General features: G+C 58.7%; 1 protein-coding gene across 15 annotated transcripts in view; it reads left to right on the top strand.

Moving 5' to 3' along the window:
- Nucleotides 1–18,522, top strand: part of CAMTA1 (calmodulin binding transcription activator 1) — an 815,661-nt gene that overhangs the window by 708,114 nt on the left and 89,025 nt on the right. For all 15 annotated transcript variants that reach the window (XR_009345336.1, XR_009345329.1, XR_009345330.1 and 12 more), the window contains 2 exons: nt 3,014–3,167; nt 17,212–17,352. Coding sequence is in view for 7 of the 15 variants with exons in the window: in XM_059137385.1 (XP_058993368.1) it covers nt 3,014–3,167; nt 17,212–17,352 (295 nt within the window). In the remaining 8 variants the exon portion in view is untranslated. The remainder of the gene's footprint in view (nt 1–3,013; nt 3,168–17,211; nt 17,353–18,522) is intronic.

The raw sequence follows: 18,522 nt of genomic DNA on the forward strand, positions 1-18,522 counted from the left end.
CAGCTCAGGAGTTTCGGCCACAGGATCCCCGGGCCCGAGGGCAGAATCTTTGCTGGAGACACAGACCGTGATGCCGTCTGCTCCTGTAGTTCTTAATCCCAAGCCCAGACTCCTCGAACCCTCACGGGCTGGCACCTCCTTCCTGACTGTATCAAGGCCACCGAGCAGCCACAGGTCCAGAGCAGAGCCTCCACGTTGGGCACATTCATTCCCCGATTCAACAGACACAGTGATGGATCTAGACTCCCTAGATCAGTGTTTACAGATGTGGGGTACACAGGCCACTGGATCTGTGAACCCCTGAAATGCAGGGTTGATGAGCCTTGGGTAGTTTTTGAAGCTGGGTGTGGGCTATCCATAGCCTTCATCAAATTCTCCAAGAGGCTTGAGACCCAGGAAAGGGTAAGGATCAGCCTTGCCTCTTGGCCTCCTAGGAACACATTTTCGGAAAAGACCGCTCTGCCCTTTGTAGACCCAGAAATAAGCCAGATGTCCGTGGCACACAAGCCTGGGAAGCGTGAGGATGGGGAGTCTCGAGACAGCCTAATTCAATTCTACAAACACGAAATGAGCACTGGTCATTGCCAGACACTGTCCCTGTTGTGAGGGAGTTCAAGGAGGCAGAGGCCCACAGACTGGGAAGACACAAACCCCATCCTGCCGTGGTGGGCATGTGGAGGGCGAGGTATCAGGGAAGACTTCCTGGAGGAGGAGGCAATCCTTGTGCTTGTCCTCAGAGACCAAATGGAAGCTGGTTATGCAGAAATGCAGCTAGGCCCTGAAGAAGGAACAGAGCTTTCCTGAAACTCTGGGTGCACGGTGAAGGTGGCCCTTTGCTCCCCAAGCTCCACCACCTTGCCCCACCCCCACAGCCTCCCCAAGGACCCCAGCTGAGCTCAGTGAGGCCATGAGGCAGGAAGCTGCAGCCCTTTCATCTCCCAAGCAGCTGACATCCTGGCTCCTTTCCCGTGTGCTCCTGCACAGGGGCTGGGATCAGAGGAACCCCCGGGGGCTCTGGGGGGCCTGCAGCCCTTTGATCCTTTCTCGTCTTGCTCAGCAGCTAGCGCTGCGACCTGGCCAGGCCCAGGCCCAGGCAGGAACCCCTAGCCCAGACGCAACCCTGGGGAGGCCAATGCATCTGTAGGAGGAACACAAGGCAGGGACTCGGAAGTACCACCCATTCCTCCTGACTCCCTATCCATGCGATGCGCAGATCAGACCTACCTACCTAGCTCTGGGGCATATTGCAAGGATAAAGTGAAATGCAAGGTGGGAAAGCACTTAGACCAAGCAAAAAAGAGGCCACCAGATGTCTTGGCAGGCCCGGAATTTGGAGTCCGAACCCTGGCTTCCAGCCCAGGCTCTGTCCCCCGCCACACAGCTTTGCCGCAGTCCACTGGCGGCAGACGGAGGGCGCTCTCCCCGGCCCTGCCTGGCCCTGCCCAGCCCGGCCGGCCTCCCCGGCGCACTTGGGCACCGCATGCGATAATGGCTGGAAAGTGCCCCGAGAAGAATAACGTACTGTGCCGATGTCAGGGATTATCAGCGTTATGAAGGAGCGTGATTACCACAATCCAGAAAAGCTGCCATTAACAAGAAGGGCCCTGTTCGTGTTGATTTAATTTCCTGGTTAACTGAGCGTTGGCAAGAAAAAAAAAAAAAAAAAAACTCCGTGTTTCAACCCTTATTGGAAATCTTTTTAAATTATGCCAGTCTACTTTCTCGTACTGGTCGTGGTGTACTCTTGGGTCTTTATTTATGAATGCACTGATTGATTCACATAATCATTTATGACTCTCACTCTGACCACATCCCAAAAGGCAACAGTAGGCCTGGCCTCCTCCATGCTGGAGGTCCTCATGCCCTCCCAGGACTTGCTGGCAGGGGTCACTCAGAAAAAGCAGAGGACACAGGTCTAGGGGAAAGCCTGGGGTAGAGCCTTCTAAGTGCCTGTATTCCCAGCTCCCTGGGGCTTATTAATAAAATGCTAGAGATTTCTTTATGGTTTAAGCGATGCCTTCTGCTTAGGGTAGGTGGTGTTTCTGGACTTACCCAGATACACTCTAAAGTGTTATGATTGGATTTTTGGTTTTGGCGTTTGTTTTTGTTTTTGTTTTTAACAAACTTGTCAGGTCTGATGTGGCCAAGTAAATGGCCTTGGGTTCTGGAGGGCCACAGAAAGCCACGGAAGGCCCATGGCCTTTGCAGGGAAGTTCCTGCCCCACCAGATCCCCTCGGGAGGTCTCTAGCAGAGCTGGTGGTGGGCAGAAAGGCTTGGAGGGCGTTTGGAATTGATTCTCGTGGGAAGAGGTTGACCCATTTCCATAGAACCATCTGGGGACAAAGTGAGGTCTTCACACAGAGTGTTCTTTCTGTTCTAAAGGCTTCCCATGGGGAGTGTCCAGAGGCTCTGAGCGACAGCCGCCTCCTGGGTGCCGCTCAGAAATAACACGCTAATGGGGCTGCTCGTCCAGGGAGAAGCCCATGGGCTGAAGGCCGGGGGTGGGGGGTGTCCAGCCCTTAGAGGTGGGGCACCTCCATTTCTGGGGAGGAAGGGGGTGATGATGCCTGTGTGGGGGGCGTCCAGCGAGCTGTGGTGAGGAAATGCACAGACCAGGGCCAGAGCTCCTGGGCAGCCATCGGCATAAAGCCCCAGATGCTAGACCAGATGCAATGTCCGGCCTCATGTGTGGTCCTTTATGCACCAATCAGCCCTTGTGGTTTGCAGCTGGGGGTGATTTTGTCCCTTGGGGAACCGTGGGTAATGGCTGGAGACACTCCTGGTTGTCACACCTGGGGAGGGGGCAGGGTTTACTAGCTTCCCGTGGGCGGAAACCAGTGCCCAGGGCAGCCCCACGCCAGAGAAGGATCTCGTTCCAGACATCAGCAGTGCCAAGGCTGAGAAAGCGTGTGGGGACGCTCGGCCTGTCTGCACCTGCGGGGGGGGGGGGGCGTCCCCTTGGATGGGCTCCGTGCCTCCCTCATGCTGCCCGTCTCTGTATTCTCCCTGCAGAACCCCGACATCGTCTTGGTGCACTACCTGAACGTCCCAGCCATCGAGGACTGCGGGAAGCCCTGCGGCCCCATCCTCTGCTCCATCAACACCGACAAGAAGGAGTGGGCGAAATGGACGAAAGAGGAGCTCATCGGGCAGCTGAAGCCCATGTGTGAGTACTGAGCAGCCCCATCCGCCCGGCCCGGGGTCCGGCCCTGCAGGCCCCGCCAGCACCACGCGAGCAGGTCAGAGGCCCTCTGTGGTCATCCTGCTCGGACGCTGGTGACCGTAGCTTTCCTAAGGGTCACCCCCCCCACCCTACTCTCGCTTGACTCTCTGAGCCCCCTACACAGTAGCCAGGGCCCAGAACATCAGGGACTGCGGGCCCACATTGCAGATGGCAGCGGTGAGGCTCAGAGGCACGAGGCCATGTCCGTGAGGAGCGGAACCAAGGGAGCCAGGCACTGCTGTCTCGTGGGCCACAGACGGGCGAGCAGCTGCGGTCCGGGGACAGTGAGGCCTGGAGACAGAGGAGGGGCTGGCCAGAACTGGCCTGCCTCCAGCCCCCAGCCCATCTGCTCCCGGACGCGGGGCTGGCTCCGCCGGAGGCTCCCAGACTGGGTGGCATGCTGATGACCAGAATGAGCTGGATTTTGTTTTTCCAGCAAAGTGATGTTCTCTGAAGCATCTGACAGGTGCAGATCTCTGAATGCAGAATGCCCAGGGAGTCTGGAGAGCTGGGCACGGCTTGTGCCTCATTTCCACGGGCAGCCGCTGGGGGCTCTCTGTGGCCTCTCCTACTGCCTAGACTCAGGAAAAACAGATACGGGCCTGCCAGACCCGAGAAGACCCAGCCAGTGCACAGGACCCAGGGTTCCAGAACATTCCTCTCTGAGGCTCAGTGAAATACAGTCATCATACAGGACCTCAGAGAAGGGGTCCCTGGGTCCCTCAGAGCCTGTGCCGCCCTTGGAAGCAGGGCTGCAGGAAAGAGCCTGATGGACATATATACAGAGAGCAGCTGAAATGTCTTTTCTTGGGGGACCACGAGCGTCCTGTTGCTAGGAGTATCCAAGCTAAGGCCTGATGGCCCCCACAGAGACCAGTTCATCCTCAGAGGTCTTCAGAGCTCAGACTGGGGAATTACCCACCATTCTCAAGGTTGGGGTTAGGGACAGGAAGGGCAGAGGGGTCTGGGTGGGAAGGAAAACCCCAATGGGCCAAGGCCCAGCCACCCGGGACCGGGCCCCAAGACTGGGCCATCCTCCTGAGCCAGGAGCTGGGGGAGACCCCCAGTGATCTTGGCCTTGATGCCCTGGCTCCAGGAATCTAGAACCAGGAGGCCCAGGGGCCTTCTAGGCTCAGGATGTGTCTTGTGGAATCCTTAACTACAGATGTGACACACCCATCTTGTTTAAACCTCCCGCTGTCCCCAGGGTGGGTCACTCTCCCCTCTCCTCATCTGCAAATCCCATGCCTCTGCCCTCAGCAGACACATCAGCTCTTCTGTAGGCCCTGCCCCACTCCAGGCTTCACACAGCCCCCCACCCCCCGCCTAGCGGCCTCAGGACCTCCAGGGAGACCCCAGACTGAAGCTAGTCTCCGTCCTTCACCAGAGGGGCCCCCCTACCTCTTCAGTACTCTGCAGAGCACCCAGAAGCCAGGAAGACCCTGCAGCTAACTCCCGGAAACTTCCCTGTGCTCCGCAGTTCCCTGGGCCCTGTACAGCGCTGGGCACATGCACACTGGTCAGATGGTTGAGTGTAAAGTGTCTGGGCCCAGCTTTGGTCCGCTCCCCACAGGGGTCTGAGCAATGGCTTCGGTAACAGTGGGCACCAGTGCCACGTGAGCAGGGCAGGGCAGCCCAAGCCGGGGAACCAGGAGGTGGGCACATCCCTGTTCTGTGACCCCTTCACTGTGTGACCTCAGCCAGTCACTCACCCTCTGCTCTAAGTCCGCTTCTGTAAGGTGAAAGAAAGAATCTTGAATCTGTACCAAGATCCGTAGTCCCCAGCTGGCCCCTCCAGGCCCAGCTCAGTCCCCGGCCTCTGCAGACCCAGGTCTGAAGCACTGGGGCCACGATTTCACCCCACTTCCAGGAGGTTCTGAAGACCATGTTAGCCAGAGTTTAGCCTGAAGGCAAAGATGCCTTTCGTGGTGTCCACATGGTCCCAGCCTTGGGCCTGGGTCCTCCCCAGCATACACAGAGGGCCCTTGGCCTAGAAGCCACCCACGGCCACTGTCTGCTCCCTTTCCCTTTCCTCCTTGCCTCTACCTCCCCACAACACACCACCCCAGCCCCTGCCATGCAGGAGCCTCCCCGTGACAGACAGGAACACCTAGGGGCAAGGGGATTAAGCTCTGTGAATTCTGGGGATGCCATCTAGACCCAAGTCAGCCTCTGACGCTTAATTGAAGGAAAGTCTGCAGTGCATCATGAAAATTATGTAAAACAACCACCAACTCCCTGTAAATCTAATAACACTTGGCGCGCCCGTGTATCTGGGGGCAGGGAGCGAGCCACATGTGGTTCCTGAGCGTGCACGAGACGCACGGCCTGGAAGTCGGGCCCCAGTGCAAGCGTCACGCGTGACGAGCCTTGGAACACACGCAGGGCACCAGCCAACCGTCTTGGGGGAAGGCAGAGGTGCGCGGGGAGCCGAGAAGGCGTCAGATTGGGCTCCGAAATCCGGCGTGCCGCCCAGCGCTGGAGCCAAACACATCAGCTTCATCACATTTTCACATAAATCACATTCCTTCAAAGACTTCACAGCTTGATTTCCTGATGTTTCCAAATTTCTGTGCCCTACAGCAGAGTTGTCAGTGGTTCAATCACAATGTTGTGCTTATTGGTGGTGAAGGGAAACTCGGGTGCGCAGCCCTCACCTCACCTGTTGCAAGATGGGGGGTGGGGGTGAGCCTTGTTCTTGAGCCCGGGGAATCGCACCAATGTTGGCTTCTAAGCCATACTGACTGTGAGAACCTACCTTGATGCTCGCAGTTGTGCCATTGGGTCTCACGGGGGCTTCCCTTCAATCTGCCGTCTGAGGGATGCCTCTTACAAAATTTTTAAAAAGATAGACAGGGAAAAATTAAGATATCTAGTAGGAATTCCCAGTGTGTTTCCAAAGATGCTCCCTATCTTTTGCAAACCCTTCCGTGGCAGCTAGAATACCGTGCAGGTGTGGCAGAGACCAAAACAACAGTGACTTTCATCAAAGAGGATATTTGATGCTCACACAGCAGCTCGGGGTTGACGTGGCAGCCGCAGAGCGTTGGGGATCAGCCCCCTGGGCTCCTTGCAGCTGGCGACTCTGCCGTCCCTGGGGTGCCACTCTCTTGTCAGTGGTACAGGATGGCTGGTCCAGCTCCTACCGTTGTAACTGCGTTCCAGCCAGTGGGAAGCAGGAAAGACAAAGTGGAGGGCAAGCTGCTTCCTTTCAAGAACAGGGCCCAGAGGTTGTACACAACACTTCCACTCCTATGTGATGGGCCAGAGTTTGGTAATATGGTTACCCTTGTTTGCAAAGGAGTCTGGGAAGTGTAGTCTCATGCTAAGCACTGCCATCTTAACACACTGCGGGGAATAAGGTTCTGCGTGTGAGTCATCCAGAGCCAAATGGAACCGAACTCAGCCTGGGGTGTCCTTGTGGGGTCTCAGCTGAGAATCACTTGCCTTAGGTCAAGGCCTGAGAATGTCTGAGGCCCCATCTGAGGGTTGGAGTTTAGAGAATTCAAGTGAATGTGATCTACAGCTCAGTATGTCTCATCCTGGAAATTCTGGGGTCTGTTCCAGTACAGCTGGTCTGAGAGCCCCAGCTTTGGACCAGCAAACCACCACAGTGGGAGCAAGGGACCGGGCAGGTGGGACCCTATCATCCCCGGTCAACTTTGAGTGGAGAAGAATGCCAGGGAGCTCTGTGCTGCAGTGCTGCTGCTGCGAAACATGCTCAGTGATTCTTGGCTGCCCAGAACCACAGTGGTCAGGGAAGGCCCTGGACCTTCCACTCTTGGCTCTACTGGGGTCTGCAGGAAGTCAGATGGAGCCCTTGGAGGAATCCCCTTCTCTGAGCATCCGTGGCTTTCTGCCTGGCCCCGTTCCTTGGCAGCCTGGGAGGGGACAGGCATGCCAGCCACTTCCCAGCTAGCAGGAGACAAGAGGATGCCATCCACAGTGAGGGCTGAGGGCATGAATTTTAAGCTGTGTTCACAGCCCTTCCCGGAAAGGGATCGTGCCCCAGCTGTCCCACCCAGGGGATCCTCTTGGAGCACGCTGGCTGGCCAGGAGGCTCTGCATTGCCAAGTGAGTTCAGGCCTTCCTGCAAACCTCCGTGGCCTCAGAGATCACCATGCATCACCCCCAGAGATGCCCTAGAGGTGCCCCTCCTTGGCCCAAGAGATCACCCCAGAGATCAACCCCCTCTGGGCTTGGCTGTACTCGGACTGCCTTTCCAGGTCCCGAGACCTGTGGGAAAACAGGAGGGCTGGCTGGGGAGCCTGGCTGGTCCCCGGGCCTGCACCCACACGTGTAGTTAAGTCCAGGGTGCCTGGAGACAGGGAACCCTACGCTGCTGGAAGTAGCTGATGTGGCAGAGAGGCTGGAGGGGAGCGGGCTCAGCAGCAGGCACACATGTCTCCCAGGAGCTCCTCAGCCACCCGCACCTGAAGCCAAGGGGACCCTCGGTGTCCAGAGCCCCAGCCCGTTCTCCACCTGTCTGAGCTGCCCAGACTGCGCAGCACCCAAGGCTGGCTTATATAGTCAGTGCATCTGTTGTCTCATAATTTTGCAGACAAAGACCAAAGATCCAGTAAGGGGGCGGTGTTTATTTGTTTTGCTTTTTTGCTTAGATTGTAATCCTGGTGATTATAGAATATCAAGAAGTAAAATCAACAAAGGCTTTCCTTTCTGGCCCCGCGCGGAATCCCGTTCCTGGTCGATTAGCGCCACCTGGCGGCCGGCAGCCGCAGCGCGCTCCGAGGTGCGAGCTCTGCAGGAGCCAGACTGTCTCCCAGGCCTGGGTCCACAAGCAGCCTGGGGACGTGGAGCGCTGGGCCACCCCTGGCTGTGGACCTGGGATCTGGGATGTGGAGGGAGCCCTCAGGGGCCTGCTCTGTGATTCTGGAGCGCTGGGCTCGGGCTGGGGCTGGAACAAGCAGAAGGTGGCCCTGGGGAAAGACACATCTACTGCCTTTCCTCTCTGACTCCGTCTCTCCTGATCAGACAGCAGCTGGCTGCTGCTAGACTAAGGGGCTGGCAGTGCCACCCTGACAAGGAAGGCGTCTCCCAAGTCTTGGCCAGAGTCTGTGGACAGCCTGGGGAAGGGGCATCTGTTGTAAGAAAGGGTTGGAGGGTTTCTTTCTGGTGAGAAAGGTTCACGTGGAAGCACTTTCCAGCATCCCCTTCTCTGAAGTTACACCCAGGATAGGAACAAGGGACCAAGTGAGTCAGGAACGAATTTGGTCATGGCCAGGCTGGCTGCCGCTGGGGCTCAGGGGCATCTGGGGCTCCCCATCCAATGCTCCGAGGCCCAAGAAGGCTGGGCAGAGACACTGGCTCAGTGCCAGGAGCAGCGGTCACTGAAACAGCCTGGGCAGATTGATCAAAGGCAGGCTCCCGGCCCGTCAGCCACCAGCCCCTGATGCTGTCTGATTCCACAGGTTTGGGTAAGATTCTCATGCTTTCTGAAAGATCCCAGCCCAGATCAGGCTCCGGCAAGAGGGCCACCACCACCCGTGTTGTGGAGATCAGGGTCGCCACTCTTCTAGGGCCCCAGGTCTCTTTGAGCATCAGATGGTTTTCCCATCCACGTCTCGGGAGGGAAGCACCAAGAATCGAGGATGTAAGTGGCCCTGTGAAGTCTTCCCATAGACTCTGGGCTAAGATATGCTACCCTAGAAGTTTCCTTGGGTTAAAAGTCTTACATTAGAGGTAGGCACACAATAAGGTCTTATAGACATTATTGACTTGAACTCGTGAGCAACGCTGTGCGCCGTGAGCAGGAGCCCATCTGTCCCCATGGCAGGCCCCCAGTCCAGAACAGCAGTGCTGCCCCTAAGAACAGAGGCACTCAGCAGTGGCTGGAACGCGAGAGCGCCAGAAGGTTCTGCCCTGCTCCCTGCCTGGGTCCACAGGATGTGGCATCATGGTGGGGGGAGGTGAAGACAGTACCGAAGGGCCCTGAGAAGATTTCCCTGCCTGTTTCGCTTGTCCCTGTGGGTGGGGGGGGGGGGGGGCTGCCCGCACAGGGAGCAGGCAGAGTGGGTCCCCTTATGTCCCCAGTTTCTGCCAGTGCGCCTTCCTGGCTCCTCCCACCCTGACCAGAGGACAGCAGACCGTGGGCATCAGAGACCAGTTGGTTTCCTTTTCTGCTCGCAGGACCAGACTTGCTTTGCAAATGGGCTCCCTCAGGCTAAATTGTATTTGGCGGATCTGGCTCCCAAGTAGGAAAACTGAAAGAGAAATGCTTCTTTAGGTTTCCTGTCTCTCCCTGGCTGCTTGGGCACCTCCCACCCCGGCTGTTCCAGAGCGCCCCTCTCTGTCTTACCCATCCCCCTAATCCGATGAGCTCCAGTGGAGTGCATCCCCAGGAGGCGGCGGTGGAGGCTACGGGGGCCCCACCCACACCCCGTGCCCAACTGCCACCCAGAGCTGATGGGGACTTACTCAGTGCAAGACTTTGGAATCGTTGCCAATATTAAAATCTGCAGATTTTCAGCTTCTCTTTGAATATTGAAGGTTCTGGTGCACACAGTTAGGAGCCAAGAGACAGCCACCTCAGTGCTGCCTGCCTCCCAGCATGGAGGTACCCCCTCCAGACCCCAGGAGGAGGCACTGATTCCAACATCCTTACAAGCCCAGAGGCTCAAAAGAAACGAGATGGCAACAGTTCAGAGTCCCACGTGGTCCCCTGACCCCTGCCAGGAGCCTGGCAGGGCTGCTCAGTCAGAGGGTCCCTCCTGCCGTCTCTGCCGCTGAGCAGGGCCTCGGGACATGGTCTGCCATGAAGCTTGAACAGGGGAGAAGATTCCAGAGCCCACGTGGCTCCCCGGATATGGGATAACGGCTGGAGCTTCTCTGCCGGCCAGCTGAGCTTCCGACATTAGCCAGCCAGAGTTCCAGGCACATTCACGCATGTCCGAGGAGGGCACAAAGCGTTCCCTGCCTCAGCAACCATGCCACTTAGCAGATCAGAAGATTCTGAGAGCCTCCATCCGACTGACCCCACAATGTCGCCTCCTGGGCCCGCCTAGCAGGAAAACACCCAGCAGAGGTAGCCTCGTGTGTCACTGGGACCCTAGTGGGAGGCCAGGCGCCCGGCGCAGGGAGCCGTCCCTATATGGCCTGGACAGCCCAGACGGTCCCCTCCCTGCCCTTCACCCGCCAGGCCCCAGGCCCCTTCCACATGCAAAACGTGTTCCATTCTCAGGCCCTCGACCTTTCTCCACACACAACAGTGTCTACCATTGGAAAAAGGTGCTTCCCACCATGATGATGTCCCACAACCCCAGACTTCCAGAACCAGGAACTACAAGCTCCTTGGGGACCCCATACTTGTGACCCTTGGCCCTCGGCACACACATCCTTCTGTCCCCACCACACTCCTCCAGATGAGATTTCTGGAAATGTTGTCCTCGGGGCCCACAGGAGAACAGAGCTGAGGGCACAGTGGGGGAAACAGAATGGCATGTGGGTGTCTAGATACAAGGAGTCAAATCTAATGAGAATTGTATCCAGTTGAACCCAGCAATCAGAAGCAGGGTCTTTATTCCAGTCAGCAAGAACACAGTCAAGATGAGACTAGTGGCGGTTGGTTCCCGTTGACCTTGTTGCCATGGAGACAGCCTTAGTGTCAACAACACGCAGGATCCAAACGGGCTCATTCACTCAAGAGGCGGTTGGCGGGCCCCCTCCAGCTGCCCCTGTCACGTGGCTCCTAGGAAGGGGACCCACAGGTCCAGGGTTCCCCGGGAGCTCCCCAGTTCATACCATCGTGCAGCCAGGTGATCCCAGAGCCCCCGTCGGTCTCCCAAGGGGACCCGTCTGCCAGGTCACATGGCCACCCTATTTATAGGTCATGTTGAGGACCTGGGCAGGAGTCCTGGATGAATCCAGGCTGATGAGGAAGGAGGAAGGGACCCGCCCGGTCCCCCACAGGCCTTGTGTTCAGTGAGGGGGGCGGACTGATCATCTTCGTCACCAACATCCCCCGTGTCACCTGCTTGCCACAGCACCGAGAAATCTCTTCGGTGCAGAGAAAGCCAAACGCCAGTTCCAGCAGGCACGCACTGTGTGGTTGCTGTAATGACCCAAGCTCCCGCCAGCATGCCCTGTCACACCTCTAGAAGTTTCTGCCCTGCAGAGCAGAGAGGGGCAGGCTCTCACCAGCCCTCGAGAGCCGCAGTGGGGCGGGGTGGGGAGCTTGCCAAGCTCTCCTTTCTGACTCTGTCCAGCTCCTCTCCAAACGGTTCCTGGCACGAAGTTTCAGAACAGAAAGGGGGTCTGGCTCCACGTCCTGGGCCCTGGTGTGCCTCAGAGCTCCTGTGGACACCATCAAATCAGAATCCTGGGGGTGGGCCCCCCTCTCCGTCCCTAAAGTCCCTTGGGGAACATGCAGTCGGGTGAGGCACCCATTTTACACGTGAGCAAAGTGAGGCCAAGAGAAATCGAAGACCCTCCTGAGATCACATGTGCGCGAGGAAAACAGCAGCAGAGGCGCACCCCTGACCTCAGGCAGCGCGTCCCCCCAGCCCGGGCCCCCCTCCCCCGGCTCTTCCCATACAGCTAGTGGGACACTGAGGTGAGGAATCTCACCCTCCCCTGCCCTAAGCTCCACCGCTGCTTGGGGCAGCCACGGCGAGAACGGACATTTGTGGCTTCTGCAGGCACGCGGTCTCTGACTCAGTGGGTCCCCTCCCCACCCCACCCCCAATGACTGGAAGGCCAGGCAAGGGAGCCTTGTCTCAGACAGAAACCCTGCCCCCCGCAAACCCCACCTTCTCTGGGAGGAGGCTTTCTCTGAGCTCCCGTCTTTTGTAGAAATTTCTCCTAAGCACGCCCCAGTGTGCCGAGAGGACCGAGGCCAAGCAGCACTGGGGGAGCCCAGGTGTGGAACCGGGACGAGCTCCTCACACAAGTCTTCCTCCCTGTCTGGCCGGCGTCCGGTCTTCCGTGGCGAGCCCTGCCTCCCACTTCCCGCCCTGGGTCGGTGGCCCTGCCTGGCTGCTCGCTTGGCCCTTCTTTTTTTTTTAAGATTTTATTTATTTATTTGACAGACAGAGATCACAGGTAGGCAGAGAGGCAGGCAGAGAGAGAGGGAGAAGCAGGCTCCCTGCTGAGCAGAGAGCCCGATGTGGGGCTCGATCCCAGAACCCTGAGATCATGACCTGAGTCGAAGGCAGAGGCTTTAACCCACTGAGCCACCCAGGCGCCCTCGCTTGGCCCTTCTGAGGCCACTGGCACCCTCCATGGTCAGGATGGGCTGGGGGCTTTCCCCCAGCCCCCAGCCTAGCCCCAGGTTCCGGGGTCCCCTGCACGGTCACCACCCAGGAAATCAGACAGCCTGTCCCTCGGCAGTGAAGTGAGTCTTGCTGTGAGAGCAGGTAACTCTCGCTCTCCTGTGGGAGAGCTCGCCCTCCTGAGCCCACGAATGAACCTTCCAGCCCTTCCTCTGTCCCTGGAGGGGTGTAGGCTGGGGAGGCCCTGGCAGACAGCGGGACCCTGCAACCCCTCCCAGCCCCACTCACCTGCTGTGTGACCGTGGGCAGGTCACTAACTTTCCTGCCTTAGTCCTCACGTGAATAAAATGAGATAATAATGCTTCCTCAAGGATTGTGGAGGGTTTAGAGACATAATGTCTGGATGGGGGGCGGCGGTCTCACACTTGAAGTAGCATCAGATCTCCTGGAGGATTTTTTAGGACCCAGATCTGAGGCTTACGGACAGAATTTCTTACTCGGTGGGTCTGGGTAAGGCGTGGGGATGTGTGTTTCTAGCAAGATCCCAGGCGTTATATTGCTTCTGGGACCCCAGTCTGAGAACCACTGCCCAATGCCCTGTCCACCGTCGAGGCTCCAGAGGGGACAGATAACATTTGTGATGTAGTCGACACATAAAGAACCCAGCACTGTGCTGGGTTCCAGAACGTCCCTGATCTCAGGACCTCTAGAATGCACGCACACCAAGTGTGGGACGGGTGGCTCTGTCCCGGGGGCCCCGAGGTGCCAGCCAGTAAGCCAGAGGAGGGGGGAAGCAGAGTCTGTCTGGGCTGCCATGCCAGGAGAGCCCAGACCAGGGAATTTCAACCATGGAACGAATCCCCGTGTGCACACACACACTCCCCGTGCCCCTTCCTCTACTCACAAGCACACGAGTCCTGTTGCATCAGGACCCCAACCTAGGATGTCCTTTAACCTGGCGCCTCCTGAAAAGCCCTGTCTCCAGACACGGTCTCCTGGGGGTAGGGCTTCAACCTAAGAATTTGGGGGGACACAGTTCTGTCCATTCAGGGGGTGACAGGGAAGTTCACCTGGGCTCCGGCCTAGCCTGCCTCGCCAAAGCTCCCCCCAACCACCACACGGCTGGGCAGGAGCAACCAGAACCCAGCCCCAGGCGTCAGCAACCGCACCGCCCCCTCCCCGTCCCCAGCCCCCTCTCCCAGAGCCCAGTGACTCTCTTCCCAGTGGTTGGCCGCCTCTTGGGTAAATTGTTCATCAGAAGACACTCTCCAAAGCATGGCCCACATGCTGTTGTCATTGATTCCGTTTTGATTATTCATATTAGTGGCATTATAGCTGCCTCCTTGCGGGTGGTAATTAGGGTAAGTGTCACATACAGGCCAGGTCAGCGCAGGAGTGGGATGGGGTTTCCTGTGACAGGCACCCCAACCCTGCTCTGCTGGTCAGTCCTCCTGTAGGGAATGCTCTGGGCGCCCCAGCCAGAGTCGTGGGGAGGGGGCAGGACAGCAGCGGGAGTGCTGGGGGGTCCACGGGAGCACCTGCGTACCCCGGTTTCCAGTGGAAGGTGGGGTTCTCCTGGGAACCCCCGGACTGCACCGGCCTGTGGGGAAACGGGCTTGGCCCACCCACACCTGCCTTCTCCCCCTGTGATACTTGACCCTGCCCAGCCTTCCTGGGACCACTGCCCAGGGTCCCAGGAGGTCCCCCTTCCTGGGATTTGCCAAAGCTGGCTCCTCCCATTTGAGGAGGCTGACTATGGCCTGGGAATTAGGAGCCCAGTGCCTCCCACCAAGACCTAGCGAAGAGAGGGGACAAACGTGACCCAGAGCCACCAGCAGGCTATTTTTCCAGGAATTCCCTTTTCTCTTTCTGTGCTTCCCTCACACTCACCCCCATCCCACAACCCCCCCACCCCCAGGTCATGACCTTCCATTGAACCAAGTGTATTTCTAATGCAGTTTCCCTTTCGCTCACTTTGCCAAGGTTGGGGTGAGGGGCGGACAGGGGACAGCCGGCCGCTGCACGTGTTTACTAACCTTCCCTGCATAAAACACTCTTTTCCCATAGAAATCTCCTTTCCCGCTGATTCATTACGTGTCGGGAAGCAGAACATGACATGTTAAAAGCCGTCTTGATAGTATTTGATATTCAGAACCGACAACTCCCCAGCTCGGAGGAGGAGGGGCTTCTCTCCCCGCCCCCACCGGAGGGGGAGGGACATGATCTGCATATCGAATGTGCCAAGACAGTAGGTAATTTGCATTAAGCAACCAGAAATTCGCTGCTTGCAATCTGTCACCCTTCACTGGGTTTTCATTTTATAACCTTCACAACAGAAAAGAGGAGAGCACGAGGCAGAAGGAATGCAGTTAGCGAGCCCCGGCTCCGCTCGGCAGGGGAGGAAGACTGGAGAGGGCCGCAGCAGGGAGGGAGGGGCTCCGGTCCTGAAGGCCAGAGGACTGCTGCCACTCGAGGCATTCAACAGCCCACCCACCCGCAAGACCCAGACCTCCGGGCAAGGGGTGGCCCTGGGGCCAGAAGCCGGAGGAGGGCTGCCCTGTGGGGAGGCCCACTGCTCATCTCTCCAGAGAGCCAAGCTCACAGCCAGGTGGGGGTTTCCCTGAGAACGCCTTGGTCTGTCTTTGCAAGTGGAACCTGCTCAGAGTCCCTGTAGGAAGGAGCGGCAGCAGTGGGCTCCCAGACTGGCAGTGACCTGCAGAATTCAGGCTTAGGACAGAGCTGTGTGTTCACCATCTGGACTGCCCATGAGGAACTCCTGGGAAGCTTTTAAAAAAAAAAAAAAAAGCCTGGAACCACCCCAGAGCAGGGGCTGGGACACACCATCGGCTGGTGCAGCTGCGCGGAGCAAGGGGAGGGGTCCGCAAGCCCTGCCCGCTCCCCCCAGGCTCTGCTTCCTCCTCTACAAAATGAGGAGTCCAGGAGAGGTCAGCCGAGCGGACCCTGGCCTTCACTCCTGCCTTGACCAGGCTCCTTCTGTCTTATCCATCTTCCATCTGGGGTTTCCAGGTGGAGGTTCATTTGAGAAAAGGGCTCCGCAGCGGTACTGAGATCTGCAGACCCTGACCTGGGCCTTGCCTTTTGGAGGCCGAGGACAAGGTGGGGCCTGAGCCCCGGGAATGCTGACGTCCTCTCGGGCCGCCAGAGAGCTCCCTGAGGGATCCCAAGGTGGGAGAAGGTGATCTGCAAACTGCCCGCCCCCCTCTGCCCAGGCCCCTTGTACAGCGATCTGAAGAGGCAGACATGACTTCCCACCCAGGTAGCTCAGCCAGCTCGGGGACAGGAGCCGCTCAGCAGCCACGCCCCATCCCCTCGTGATGATGCCCCAGATGCCAGGACACTCCGGGACCAGGGCCACCGGCCTCACCAGGAAGGGGCCAACACCAGGGGCCGATGTGCCCGAAGGAAGAAGGAAGGAAGCAGCACCCGCCGGGACTCCCAGCGCATCACACCCAGCAAGAGGGGGTTCCTCTGAAAAAGCCCTGAAGTCCTACATAAAGGAGGTGACCAGGAGTGATGGCCGAGGAGCGCTCTCTGCGGGGTTCCAAGGCAGAACCACGGGGGGCTGTCCCAGCAAGCAGCCTCGTTTCACAGGCGAGTTTAGTGACTTGCCCAAACTCACACCGAAACCTGGCCTCCCGTCCTGATGTGAATCTGACCCAGCTCCTCCGGCCGTGTGGACCGTCTCCCTGGGCAGCTGCCCCCTGGAGCCTCACAGAGGGAGGGCAGGCGTGGGGCGTGGTGACGGTCTTTCCCTGGAGGCCGTGTGAGAGAAGCTCCTCCAGAGGACAAAGGAAACTGTCCTTGCGTTGGCAAAGCCACTGGCCTCTCCCCGGCGTGCCCCGCCCTGCTTCTCTTCCCAGACCACCTGGTCCCACCGTCCGTTTCATAGCAAGCTGGGTCCCTCATAGAGCCCTGGGCACTGGCCCCCAGCCCCAGGGCTAGGCCCTCCCTGTCCCTGGAACTGGCCCCCTAGAGCCTCCAGAGAGCTGGGCTGGGCCGCATGCCTGGCGAGACCGCAGGGCAGCTCCGGCGGAGGACCATGAACGAGTGGGCAAGACACCCATCAGCCCCCAGGCCCCGTGGGCAAGTCAGTTTATTCTAGACTTTCAGCCGCGGTCCTGCGGGCAGCTGGGGAGCCCACCCTCAGCCGATCTGTGGATCCGCCCCATCAGCAGGGACAGCGGAGGTCCCGGGGTCGGCCATGCAGGGGCATCAGTGGGCATCCACTGTCCGGGTCATGTGGGCCCTTCATTCCCCAGAAGCTCCCCTCCAGGGCTGGGCCTCCACCCCGGGCACACAGCCTCCGTCTCCTCTCCAAATCTCCACTACCTACAGACGGGGCAGGGTAGGGGGCCTCAGAGGCCCGCCGCCTCTCCTTCCTGTCCCGGCTCCCCTCTCCTCCACTCCAGAGCCCCTGGAAGAGCCGCTTTCGCGCACTTGGACTCCAGGAAACCAGAAGCAAATCTCTAGGCCGTCCTCTCCGCAGGCTGCACTGCAGGGAAGGGAGGAGGCAGCAGTGGAAGAGCACGGAGCTCCTGCGGAGGGGGCAGCCTGCCCTGCTCCGTCCTCTGACCTCCCTCCCCAACCATGTGCATCGCCCCCCCCCCCCCCAGAGCCAGCCTCCCAGCAGAGGGGGAGCCATGTTCTGAGAAGACCCAGGTCTCAGCTCCCCCCCCCACCGGGCCCTGCCCCTGCACTAGGTGACCTCTGACCTCCCCTCTGCCTCTCTCTCCCCATAGTCCACGGCATCAAGTGGACCTGCAGCAATGGAAACAGCAGCTCAGGCTTCTCCGTGGAGCAGCTGGTGCAGCAGATCCTCGACAGCCACCAGACCAAGCCACAGCCTCGGACCCACAACTGCCTCTGCACGGGCAGCTTGGGTGAGCAGCGGCCCCTGCGGGCGGGGAAGGGGCTCTGCCAGACAGCCGGTGTGGCTCTCCTCCACAGGTAGCCTTGCTGTCCAGTGAGCCCAGTGGGGTTGGCCAGGAGCCAGGGGACAGGGCAGGACAGCACCGGGGACAGACTCACCCTCATTCTGGCCCGTGGTGCTGGTGGGGAAGCCCACTTGGGGCAGGAGAAGCCGTTTCCAGAGAGACAGCTCCCTCTAGGGATGGGGGCAGCGGAGATGGGGAGAGCCTAGGGCTGGGGCTCCAGGCCTCGTCTGCACACGGCAGGGACTCTCCAGGTCCCATCTTGCGTATCGTCCACAGGAAGCCCGGGTGCCCGGGCACAGGGCTGACGTGCGCGTTTCAGGGAGGTCAGCCCCGAGTCGGTGGGCTCACTCAGGCTGATCCTTCTTTACCCTCGGTCTCCTCCAAGAATAGAGTGTCCCACCCTCCCTGTCCTCACGCGTCTGCTTTTCTGATGACGGTATTTGCTTTTAGAAATACGCGTTCTCCACCTCCTCGTCCGCCTTAATTACACATTTCCATTAGACGGTCATGTCACTTCCCCGCAAGGTTTCATGCATTTAGGAATTATGGTGGCGAGGCCATAATAGGCTCGGGGGGAGAATTCACCCTTTTATCAGAAGTGAAGCGACCCTCCTCGTGTGGCATGAAAACAATGGCAGAGGGGAGACAAAAGAGAAGAGCCGACCTGGCCTCGTGTGCAGAAAGCCCTGCGGAGACTGGCCAGAGTTCAGAAGCCCTTGGCCTAGGGCTTTCTCCCTCTCTGCCACTGGGCTGGGGTTTAGGGCTCTGTCTTTGCTTGGGTCTTGTAGGGATTTTGACCCACAGAGTTAAGGACAAGCTCGGGCTGGCCAGACGGAGGAGAGGGGCAGATACCTTTCTGCCTCTGGAGCAAAGCCTAGAACCCAATCTGGTCCTGGTGCCTGAGAGCTAATCCAGAGAGAGAACATTACTCTCCAACCCCTGCCCTCCAAAACGCTCTGTGCAGTCTGAACAGGCATGGAAAGTTGGGGGAGGGGAGAGAGACACGGCCACCCCTCTGGGATGAGCTCCCCTTCCCCTCCCTGGCCAGCAAGAGCTGTTTCAGTAAATGGTGTCTGTCTCTGAAGGTGGAAAGGATTTTCCTGGAGGACAGCAGAC

Source organism: Mustela lutreola, chromosome 10, assembly GCF_030435805.1.
Source record: "Mustela lutreola isolate mMusLut2 chromosome 10, mMusLut2.pri, whole genome shotgun sequence".
Lineage (NCBI taxonomy): Eukaryota > Metazoa > Chordata > Mammalia > Carnivora > Mustelidae > Mustela > Mustela lutreola.